The sequence below is a fragment of the Poecilia latipinna genome, unplaced genomic scaffold (genome assembly GCF_001443285.1).
Source record: "Poecilia latipinna isolate Pla-1442-1.1 unplaced genomic scaffold, P_latipinna-1.0 Scaffold4368, whole genome shotgun sequence".
NCBI lineage: Eukaryota > Metazoa > Chordata > Actinopteri > Cyprinodontiformes > Poeciliidae > Poecilia > Poecilia latipinna.
In genome coordinates this window covers 1-12348 of record NW_015116984.1, presented here as the reverse complement: position 1 = coordinate 12348, position 12348 = coordinate 1, and the positions used below count along the sequence as shown (strand labels likewise).

The window sequence follows — 12348 nt, the reverse complement described above, 5'->3', positions numbered from 1 at the left end:
GTGCTGGTCTCAGCCTCCTGGCGGCGTTCAGTTTGTCACCTAATGCTGAGATCGACTCAAACCCTTCCGCAATCAAAGTATTGCAGCCCTACTCTAGTAAAGCACGAACAGTTCGGAAACAATATGAAATGAGGAAAAAAATTTTTATGTGTTTTAGATTGTTTTTGAAAAACTAATCAGATACGACTGATTAGTGGGTGAACTCACGGCTGCACAGTGAACCCATTGATTTCTTACAGCTGACAGCTGCTCCCATCTCTTGCAGGTACTGCGTACCCCCGCTAAATCTTTTAGGGGTACACAGTAACTGACCGTACCCCCTTACTTTCACCCCTGTATATAAGTTTCTGCTCTTTTTCTTTCACAATTTCTTTTAGTTGTTACATAAACTATTTATATTTATAACTGATTGAATGAAATAAAAAAATGGAACAAACTGAAATAAAATAGATTAAGTGGATAATAAACTGAGGTTAAATTCCAATTGAATAGTCCAACTCTCCCCCCTGCTGACAGGTATTTATAGAGTGTAGACCTAAATGTGTAGAGACACATTAGCTAATGCTTCCTATTGATGCTGATTGGTCGTGATTTTGCAGGTTTTTACAGTTTTTCTTTAATGTCAATCAGCAGGTGTCCTGTGGTGTCTGAGCCCTAACCCTAAATTCCACAATTAAATGACAAGTAGCTGGATAAAACCTCCACTGGAGGGAGCTGTGGGCCAAGTCTTCCAGAGACCAGCAATCAGTTGCTGTGGGTAGAGCTTTAAACAATGACTCTATTAACCTGAGTTCAACTTCAGACTGACCAATGAGAGCTTCAGATTTAAAGGACTGACTGATCAACAATGCAGATGATTCCTTTCAGTGCTGAGGTTACAGGTCACAAGTGTCACATCTGTTGCACACAAAAGCTCTGCAGTAAAACAGTCTAATCTGCATACAGCATCAGTTCTTCCATGCAGCATCGCTGTTACATGGCAACTACTTCACTTGTTACGCTTATGAGCAAAATGAGGATGAAAATGCAAGATTTCCTTTTAAGTGAAACTTCTTTATTAGAAATGTATTCTAAAAAGTCATAAATCCTCCGCAGAAAGCTCTTTCATCTTCTAATAAAAAGCAGGTGCAAAGTATCAAATGCAATAAGCGACTGAGAAAGAAATTCAATGGATTCAGATATGCCAATAAACATCGACCCACACATCAAACCTCCAACCCAAGTGGCACTTTGGGAGCAATTAGGGCAGCAGGGGAATACTCCGGGGTGTCTTACAAGCCTTAGTAATGAGGAGCCTTTAACATAGTGTGATATTTCACATCATCTTCCTCAGCTAGCAATTCCATTTACATTCCCTGAGGGCCAGAGAGAAGCCTTTCCCTTTAAATGTCTTTCTTTATCATCTGCAGAGGACTCAAGAGCAGAAGCCAGGTTATGGAAGCTACCTCTGTTGTTTGAACATTTGCTGAAGTAATAAGATTACATTACTGTAGATACAGGAGTTCTGCAGATTGCACTGTAACTGCAGACCTTCCTACAAAATGCTAAAATGTTGGAGCTTATAGCATACCGTCTTTGAGAAGAGCAAAGATGAAAGAAGTTGTTTATTATTAAATATCCATCAGCTCTGAGCTCCTACAAGGAGCTGCGGTTGTCACGGTGACATTATGTGCACCATACTGTCAGAATTAGATCAAACAATTTCCTAAAACTCTGCATCCGACTGTTGCAGTTGAGAAATGCAGCAGTTGATGGCAGTTCTGCAACAATAAACACCAGGAGAACACACCAGGAGCATCATGTGCATCAGGCCAATGCACACACAATGTGCATTATATTTTATCAGTATTTCTTGTTTTTAATTTATTATGACTGTAGATTTTGAGAAATGTCAAAATATTTCAGATTTTCTACCTGGCAGGGATCGGCAGCAGCGATGGCCTGGCTTGCTTTCAAAGCCAGCAGGCAGATATCCTCTTGAGCCGTGATGAGGAGGTAAGTCACAATGAGAGCAAGGGAAGAGGACAGGCGCTGGCTGGACGTTAGAGCAGAGGTAACCGCCAGCAGCCAATCAGTGGCCGCACAAGGATCATAAGAAACTTTGTCCAATATGGACAAAGTCACGCTGAGCTCAGCGTACCAGGAGCTGAGAGGGAGGGTCAGCATTGGGCCAGGCTGAGGATGAGACCAGCAAAGATTAAAAAAGAATCACAACAGAATAAGATTTCAAAATTGTTTTATTGACAATCTACACATTGTAAAAATATGCCCAACTCACTTTTTCATGTTACAGCCACAAACTTCAATGAATCAACTTTAAAGGGATTTGATACAACAAACCAAGACAAAGTAGTGCATCATTGAAAAATCTTAACTGATTTATAACACTTTTAATGATTGTCTGCATCTGTGTGCAGCCCCCATTACTACAAAAAATCCAGTGCAGCTAACTGCCTTCAGGGGTCACCCAATCAGTAAACAGAACCCACCAGCTCATCTGATTGTGTTGTGCTGCCAACACAATCCGATAGGGAATCTGACAAAAATATGTCAAATGTCAGGCATTTATTTGTAAATATGTTGAAAACTCTCTTTCTACTTTCACTTTATATATTTGTGTTAGTTTATGTTGATTTGACAGAAAATTTAAATAACAGATGGAAGTTAGTGACTTTAACAAGACAAAACATGAAAAAGATGAAAGGTTGTGAATACCTTTCACAACCTGTACCTGCAGTGCCATTCCTAAACCTGGCACTACATGGCAATGTAGGAATGGCACTACATTCCTAAACACCAATCAGAGCAGATGTAGCTTCAGATGTAGCTCTCACAATGAAGACTGTAGCTGGTGGATCTTTTTGCTGCTTCTGTCTGACTGTTGGTTCCCAATCGCTAACCTCTAAACCAAACCTGTCAAAGCTGTATGCAACTATATCTTAAATCAGAAGAATGTATTCAGTGTATTAAAAAAGTCTTGTGTTTTTCTCTCAACAGCTGAACAGAGACAGAATAAACAGCAGCAAGTTATGTTTGAGAAAGAAGCTGGGTACCTGCCGGGCCTTTTTTGCAGGTTTGTTGATGCTGCGTAACAAGCTGTGGGCCAGACTCTGGTTTAAGCTGTGCGTCACTGGGTCAGCCAGCGGTTCGGTGAGCTGAGAGCAGGAGAGCAGCTGCAGCACGGGAAGAACCAGGACAGGACTCAGCCAATGAGACAGCTCTTCTTTTTCTGGAGATAAACACAGAGCTGCAGGAAAAAAAAATAGAAAGTCACAACAAAGTCAGAATAACATTTTTTTTAAAACCATATTAATGAAGTAGAATTTGAAATCAAATATTTTCCCATTCTTTATTTGCTTAATATATATATATATTGGAGCAAATATATTTAATATATATATTAAAAAATCTAAATATTTTAAAACCAATGATAGTTGCTGGAGCAAGTGGACAATTACGATGAAGAATTATGGCCACACAATGAGATTTTTGATCATAATAGTACAATAAAGATGCAACATTGCCACAACAAAAATGTAAAATTATGAGAAAGTTGTTTTAATGAGAGCAAGTTCTGACAGACAAGTTTGTCTAGTCCACGGCTTTTTGTTTGATAAAGATTTAGTTGTTTGTTCAATCATTTCAAAGTCCTGCTACTGGTAATAATAACTTGATGCTGATGTGTCAAAAGACAAAGTATTTCCTTATGTGTAAAACCATTATCAAAGAGTAACTTCACAAGATGCTCAACATTCCTCATTTTTTATTCAGTAGTTAATTTTTTTTTTTATTTTCCCAATATTACAACTTTATTCTGGTAATGAGTTTATTCTCATGTTATTTATTTAGATTTTGTTGTTGTACGACTTTTTCTCATATTATTATGACTCCCGTTCATTCTGGTAAAGATCTCCTGTCAGTCCTGCAACAATTATGAAGAGCTCTTCAGAATTATTGCAGTACTGACAGGAGATCTTTCCTGCACACATCATCACTATCCACAATGACTCTTTGAAAATACTTGGATGATATGAGTTATAACAATTTTTAATATCACAAAGAGTGCACCTTTACCCTCAGTGCACCAAAGAGTGCACTGAGGGTAAAAGTAGTGTTCTATTCAGGTCCTGCAGTTCAGGCAGAAGATTAAATCATTCATGCATTGTGAAGAAATGAGACTTCATAGTTGGTCCATATTCACCCAGAAGTTTTAGAACTGAACTGAATGTTCAGGTGCATAACAAAAGAATTGAAGGAGGGTGTCTTACCATGTGTATAATCATATTACATTTACATAGACTGATTGAAAACTTAAAACGTACAGCCGTTTTGGGTTCAAATACACATTCCTTTGTTGTGTTTTGGGTATAAAGGTGATCAATTTGAACTACTGTGGCATCATTTCACTGAGTAATATTTTTATATAGATTTAGTCTTACCCAGCCTAAACAGACTGTTCTGCTGATCTGGAGGAGCCTCACACAGAAGCAAGGCCACACCCATCATCAGCTCATCCACAGGCCATGTCTACAGAACACAGAAGTAGCAGTGTTCATTGTTTATATGAACCCTGCTCATTATTAGGCTCTTTGGAAGCCTAATAATGATCGTTAATCTCTTCCTTTCCAGTTCAGAGAGAATAGCAATTTCAACTCATCCAGCATCTGATAAAAATGTGCCTGACCTTGCATGCAGGGAGGAGTTTCTGTATTAGGCTGAGAAGCGGTCTGCAGTCTCCATTTAACTTCAAGCATTGGTGACATGCACACAGCAGCTGCACTAGCAGTCTGGCTCTCTCCGTTGCCCAGAGCTCTCCAGGGGCATCCATAAGACCCTGAAGCAGAGCGTCCACAAATCCACACAGTTCCAGCACTGCCTCTACACTGTCCACCTGCAGTGACAAACAGAAACTTTTTTCAGCCACCATGTAAAGTATAAAATCAGAATATGATAGCCCTTCATTCTACACAGGCAATACTTAAAAGTATAAAGTACCAAAAGTATTATTATTTAATTTAGCTATTATAAATCTAATTGTACACAAATCACATGTGGGGTACCTCAGGGCTGCATACTTGGTCCACTTTTACTGAAGGTCCACTTTTACCCAAAGGTATTTATACACAATGACATAATGGGAGTGTTGTCCACAGCTCATGCGTGCTCACAGGACACCCACAGCCCGCCCACAATATGCCCACTTTTCCGTATTCACCCTCGCAAAGTGAGAAACAGCAGCCAAAGGAGACACCCAACTTGGTGTGTCTCCCAATCTTGAAAGAAGCAGACAGGGTTGTCCACTCTCCTCCTCACTGTTCTCAATATTCACTGAACTGCTAGTTGCTCCAGTTCGTCAAAACAAACGTATGGAATTCAAACAGCTGACAGAATCTGCAAAATTTGTTTTCATGCTAACAATCTTTTCCTCTTTCTGTAAATGCAAACCAGTCTCTTCCAGAGATGACATAAATAATACATTTTTAATCATTTCAGACAACAATCAACAGAAAATGATCAAAGGCAACGTCCTCATGCGCGGCCTGCTGCAGTCTCTGAGTGGATGCATGAATTTGCCTCGTCTAAAGGCAGATACAGTAACTGCCTTTAGACACTTCCATGGTGATGGCAGCTTGCAGTGGTTCTACAAGCACAAAAACATGTCAGGCTAGGACAGCGGCTCTGATGTTCACAACTTATCTTTTCCAAATGTCTTTGCAAAGATTCTAGAACATCTGCACTTAAGAAATGATGTTTTGTTAACATGAAAAAAGTCACCACAGAAATATTCACTCATGATTTGTAACAGAGGAAACAGTTCTGTTTTCTTTTATCGTTTTGTGCACTTTGTAGATTCAGTCTGGGGGAGCACAGATTGCAATTTTCTAGCCAATCCCTAATCTCTCAAATACGATTTTGGCCGATTTTTTTTTCTAAAAAGTCATTAAATATAGCGCCAAAATCACCATGTTGGCAACAGTGGGGTGACTGTTGTTAACCGCTCATGTGCAGACATGACCTGGTGGAAAGATCTGTCATCAGCCCTCACTCACAGCAGAGCAAAATGGCAAAGCGGATCATTTTCAGACCTAATATCGGTGGAAAGATCGGTTTCACAAACAAGTTTCCGACGATTGCGATTTTCCAAAATGGAGGAAACCAGGGCCAATTTATTGGCCAGCCCATTTGTTGCACTACCCTTAATCAAGTCAATTTTGTAATTCACCATTAACTAGTAAGCAAAAAGTTCTTATTAAAAGAGATCATCAGTGACCTGTAAATATGAAACCAGCTGACAAAGGCAGAGCAGCAGGCTGTCAGACACCACTGCAGTGTTCTCGTGGTCCTTGCTCTTGGGCATCCATCCAACCCCTGGCTTTGTGGGCAGCAGCACCCTGAGCAGGCTCTGTCGGAGCAGTGCGTGCTGGGACTGCCTCTGAGGCTCGCAGTACAGATACCGGAGGAAGGGAACCAGCATGCTGATGTAAGATGCTTTATTCCTGGGGAACAGAACCACAGAATGAGGTAATTTGACTAATAAAACTTTAGTTTGTCTACAAACTGGTGACAGACACTTACACATGGAACTGAACACATCAAACCCATGCGGTGACAGAGTGCAAATGGCTGAGGCGGGAGGTGAGACCCCCACCTCAGCCATGCTTACCTGTCAGCAGCCTGACAGATGAAGTCATGGATCTCCAGCAGCAGCACCGGCCAGCAGTCTGCTCGGTTTTCCAGCGCTGTGATGTATGGGTGTGGACAGCTCCTGCACAGCAACAAAGGAGTAAAAGTCAAACACTTCTCATAGTTTCCCCCAAAGATTGCCGATTACAGCAAGATGGAGTCTGTGAAGCTGCCTGAGGCAACATGTTATCCATCCGAGTTTGAACAAGTCAACAAGGAGGATGGAACACCACAAACACACATGTTCAGTCTGCAATAAAGCACCATCCATCAGACAAAATCATCCTTAATAATGAGAAATAGGGTGAACCCATAAATTAGCCCTCCAAGTTGATCATTTTGGGAGATCAACCGATACTTACACATGAATCCGATTTTATCCATCAATCTTATTTTCCTCCTCTAATCTTACTTTCCTCCTCAAAGATCTGAAAATCAGTCAGTCCTCTTCTGCTCTGCTATGAGCAGAAGGCTCATAGCAGAGCCTTCTGCTCCTGGTGTCAGGAGCAGAAGGCTCCTGACACCAGGAGCCTTCTGTGTAGGCTCCTGTGTAGGCCTTCTGTGACATGACAGCCTTCCTGGTGTCATGTCTGTGTAGACATGACACCAGGTCATGTCTACACAGGACGGTGACATGACCTGGTGTCAACAACAGGTCATGTCGTTGACACAGATTTTTTTTTTTTCAGTAAGATTTTTTTTCCCTTTGTGAACCCATCATACCCAAGCTATGACTGATTGCACAGACAACAACACTCTTCAGTGTGGAAGCTGTTACTGGGGAAATCCACAATCCAAGTGGAAGCTGTTGTTAATCCTCCAGCCCACGGCAGGACAGAGGTTAACACAACAGTGTTGTTGGTGGGGGGTCAGCACCAGCAGCAGGTCCACTTCCCCAGTGACTTCCATCAATCAGCGAGGGAGGGAGGGAGGGAGGGAGGAAGGAAGGAAGGAAGGAAGGAAGGAAGGAAGGAAGGAAGGAAGGAAGGAAGGAAGGAAGAAAGGAAGAAAGGAAGGAAGGAAGGAAGGAAGGAAGGAAGGAAGGAAGGAAAGAAGGATAATGTACGGCCTCTGCACTTGTTGAACCCACACTAATAACTGAGCCACTCAGCACCCCCCACAGACTTACCTTACAGAAATATTTAAATAATGAAAACCTAACATATCTAAACTCCAAGAAACCAAAGCAGTGACTTGCTCTGTGATCAGTAGCTGATCAATGATCTTTAAAAAGCCTGATACAGATTTTTTTTTCTAACTGAAAAGTCAGAATAAAAAGCAACAAAGTCTCTAAATTGGCAACAGTGGGGTTCACTATTGTTAACTGCACATGTGCAGATGTGACCTGGTGGGCGGTCTGTCGGTCAGTTCCCTCTCATGGCAGAGCAGAAGAGGACAGTGGCCAAATTTTGCATAGGTAGTCAAGATCAATAGATAAGATTGGTTTCTGATGTAAGTATTGACCAGTCGTCAATCTGAAAAGATAAAGAAAATCAAGCCCAATTTATCAGCCAGTCGAATTATCAGTGTCCCCCTAATCATTTTAAACATTTAATTGTTGGGGGGGAAAAAAGAACTGAATTATGCCAGATGATTTTGAATGTTTTATAGACATTAGAAATAAAATCGGCGGTTCAGACAAACAAAACCAGAAATTGGTATCTGTGAGTAAAATCTCTAGAAATGTATCAATACTCTGCATAATCTCACACAGATTAAAACAGGCATGGAAATAAGAAATGCACTGAGAAATTGTCTGATTGGAGGAGTCAGACAATTCTATGCTTGATCAACCATGCACAGCAAGATTTTTTTTTAGTAAGATTTTTTTTTTTCTTTGTTAACCCATCATTCCCAAACTCTGACTGATTGCACAGACAACACTCTTCAGTGTGGAAGCTGTTACTGGGGAAAGAAGCTCGGCTCAGTTAGAAGGCATGTCGGCTATGTTATTAGACCTACAATAAAAACTCTATTGAAGACATTCATGATCAGTCATAAAGCCTCCATCTCAGTCCAGTTCTTTATTTCAGCCCAAATGTGCAGATTACCATTTGACTGAGCAGACAGGACAGATAGATGACATGGGAAGGCCTGCAGGGGGCAGTCAGGATGGACTGCACCATTACAACCAGACCTACATCCCATGAGAAACAAGGTGATGAGACCGACACAGGCCTGGAGCTCCCCTCATCCCACTCAGGGTTAAAGTACTCCACATCTCGGGGGCAGATTGCAAAGGGCTGCTCTGAGCATACGACCAACAATGGCCATCAGTGTGCATCCTTCATTAATCCTGCAGCATTTACAGTTACCCAGCAGTACCAGCCCTGACAACCAATCACTAGCCAGCCTGCCAGGCCAATAGCGCCACCCTGCTGCCCTCAATACATTCATCTTCCCACCAGGGAGGTTAAGGCTTCCAGACAGATGGAGCTAAGACTCCGCAATCAAGATGGAAGGGGATCGGACAATGGGAACGGACTGGGAGCAAAAATGCACAGAGCTTTGGGAGAAAGCGAGGATTAGAGAGAGAAACGTAGCGAAAAAAAGGAACAACAGGCTTCAATGTAGAAGGAAGAAAATGAAGAGCAAAGGGAGCAAAATAAACATGAAGGGTAAAGAAAAAAAAAAGACCAAGAAGCTCTTTTGATTACCCGCTGCAACTGATTAAAGAAGCCCCAGGATCTTGGCAGAGTTACTCATCTAAGTTGTGAAGGAGAAGAAGATGGCAGGGGCTGGTTCAGTCCAGGTTGCCTGGTCAAATGCAACAATATAGCCTGACCTATATTATATCTACAACTCTGACATTGTTGTGTCCTTGATTTGTTAAAGTGAAATTGCAAAATACATCAGATAGAGGTGTATTTCCGCTCACCTCAGGGCGAAAAGTCTCTGAGGTGAGGGCTTCCATCAGTTTCCTGGCCTTCATTCCCACTGCGGTCCGCATAGTGAGGAGCAAACTACATCAACTTTAGCTCAAAGTTCACCCACAGAAGTGATACAAACAACTTCCCAACATGACCTGAATGTTACACGGAAGCTTCTGTGAGCTGGTCTTCTTTGTCTTGTTGACTTTTCAGACTTTGGCATTGACATTTCTCTGAGCATCCAATACGTCTTTAGCTGCTCCATATTCAGAAGCAAAGGTCAGATTTCTGGACCAGGCTGAAACCAATCTGAAAGTTTATTGCTTTTTGCTCAGTGTTGAGTTGCAATAAAAACAATCCCACACTGAAAAAATGAGAAAAATCCAAACTTTGATTTTATATCACCTATGCAATATAGGTAAATCCATCTTAGGAAACTGTCTATCCGACTTATTGATAGTGGTCTGAAATCTCCCATCTTTTCACCCCCCAAAAAATGATACTAAATCAAAAACCAATCTGATAGTTTTGACAGTGTCTGCATTTCAAAGTGCTTTCATCATAAAAACACAAGAATACAAAGTCATGAAAACTACATGCAGTCAACAACTGAGAAACCAAAGACAAACATTACATTTTGATGAGTACCATCATCAAGATCATCAATACATATTATTTTTCACCTAGATGCTGAATTTCCTATATAGTGGTTTTGCACTAATTGTGACAACAACCACATCATCAAACTGTGGTCGAACTAGAATGAATCATATGCCTCAAAATAACTTTCTGTAATAAAGATGGTATCAAGAGTTTTTCTTAGTATCAGTACTGAGTTCAGTGGTTTCAATCCAATATGAACATGATTATGAACTGACCTGATAGAATAGGGACAGGTGAAGTTTGTGTCCCCCTGTCTCTGGTCAGCTTGCATCTGCAGCAGTCTCCCGATGATCTTTATTAGCCCCTGAACATTTCTGTTTACAGTGAAGAATAAAAGAAAGAAAAAAACAATCACAGATAATATCATTGAATCAGAATAAGTAACCATACACAAGAATGTCCTGCTGCTGAAGAAAGACTCCATCTGGGATGGATTCCTGTGTATACAGGGCGCTCTTTGGTCGAACACCAGGAGACTAAAAACAATGAGAAACTCAAAGATTCATATTATTCTAGTAAAATACAAGTACAACTTTTTGAACTGAAAAAACATAATTTATCCAGAGGCCAAACTTGTATAGAAAGTCCTTCATGGTTTGGCTCCACTACCGATAAAAGACTTTGCCCGGTAACACTTTATTTGAAGGGGTGTGCATAAGACTGACATGACACTGTCATAAACATGACATAACACCCATCATGAACAAAAAGAAGTCTTTAGGAATGTTTATGACAGTTGTCATGAAGTGTCAATCGGTAAATAATGACACTTTTAAAGCAAAGTTGCTCTAAAAGTTGCATTAAAAGTCCATTAAAAATGCCAGCTTTGCATTAAATTATCATAATTTACAAAATCATGCAAAGTTGGCACTTTTAATGCAACTTTTAAAGCAACTTTGCATTAAAAGTGTCATTATTTACCGAATGACACTTCATGATAACTGTCAAACATTCATAAAGACTTATTTATGTTCATGTTATGTCATGTTTATGACAGTGTCATGTCAGTCTTATGCACACCCCTTCAAATAAAGTGTGTCCCTTTGCCCATTTACATTTACAATGAAACATAATGCAAGAGCAGTTAGCAGTAGAGACAACTAATATTTAGGAAAAGTTCATTTGGTTAAGTGTCATTTTTTGTTCAGGGTTCAAATTCTTGGAATACACTACCTTTAGAATTATTACATCATTGAACTGTTTCAGGAAATCCCTTAAGCAATGCTTACTAGATAATCAAAACTGTACCCATGACTTTAATCATCTCATGTTTTACAGTTTGTTTTTTTACAGATGTGGCTTGTTTTAATTTTTTGCTATGTTTACTATAAACTACAGTACTTTTATCTACACATTGAAATTTGTCATAAATCATAGGCCATGTAAGTTGATATGAATTTTAATTGTAATGTTCAATCCCTTCCAACAACCTGCTTGGAATCTACAGATATAAATTAGCCTCTCTGACTCTGGCGTGTTGCTGTGATGTATTCATGTTGATTAATATGCATTGTCCCCTTTATGAAATAAATACATCTTAAATTTACCACCACAGCTCATTAAGTTACAGTATTTTACACATTTCGCCAAACAGTTGGCGCGCAGAACTCCACGGCACATCGGCAGACTCCAATGCAGAACCAGTTGTATCATTAAAGACCCCTTCAAACCGTGGGTACTCACCCACCCTCCTTTCTAGAAACTCACTTACCCGCTTCTGGCAGGCGCTACAGAAAACTCAGAGACAAGACAGAAAAACTGTAAGCTATCAACTATCCCCCACATGGCCTTCACACCAAACATACCTTGAGTGAATATCTAGAGCTGTGACTAATACTCATGCAACATTATTTGGTGGGGCAGCAGTGGCTCAGGAGGTACAGCAGAGTAGTTTTCACTCAGATAACGGAAGCAGATCTTTACTTTTAAGAGTTACTGATGAAAAAATCAGGGTTTGACTGCTCAGTTCATATGTGTTTTCTGGATGTTGAGGAGTCCTTCAGTTGGGTTCCCCTGAATTACTTTGTGTGGGCCGCAAATTATGGCAGCATAATAACCTTAGATAAAAATACCATGGTTTTGCTACAGCTCTAAAATGTGTTATTATGCATTTTCTTTAGCATGCTTTGAT

General features: G+C 40.4%; 1 protein-coding gene across 1 annotated transcript; it reads right to left on the bottom strand.

Annotated features, from left to right (window-relative positions):
• Window positions 1–1032: 1032 nt before the first annotated feature.
• On the bottom strand, window positions 1033–10531 carry LOC106942547 (focadhesin-like; the record flags this gene model as incomplete). Its single annotated transcript, XM_015025863.1, has 8 exons — window positions 1033–1760; window positions 1915–2175; window positions 3054–3247; window positions 4440–4527; window positions 4685–4891; window positions 6272–6497; window positions 6665–6766; window positions 10433–10531. Coding segments are annotated over 8 exons (1249 nt in total), but the record flags the coding sequence as incomplete, so codon positions are not given.
• Window positions 10532–12348: the final 1817 nt, after the last annotated feature.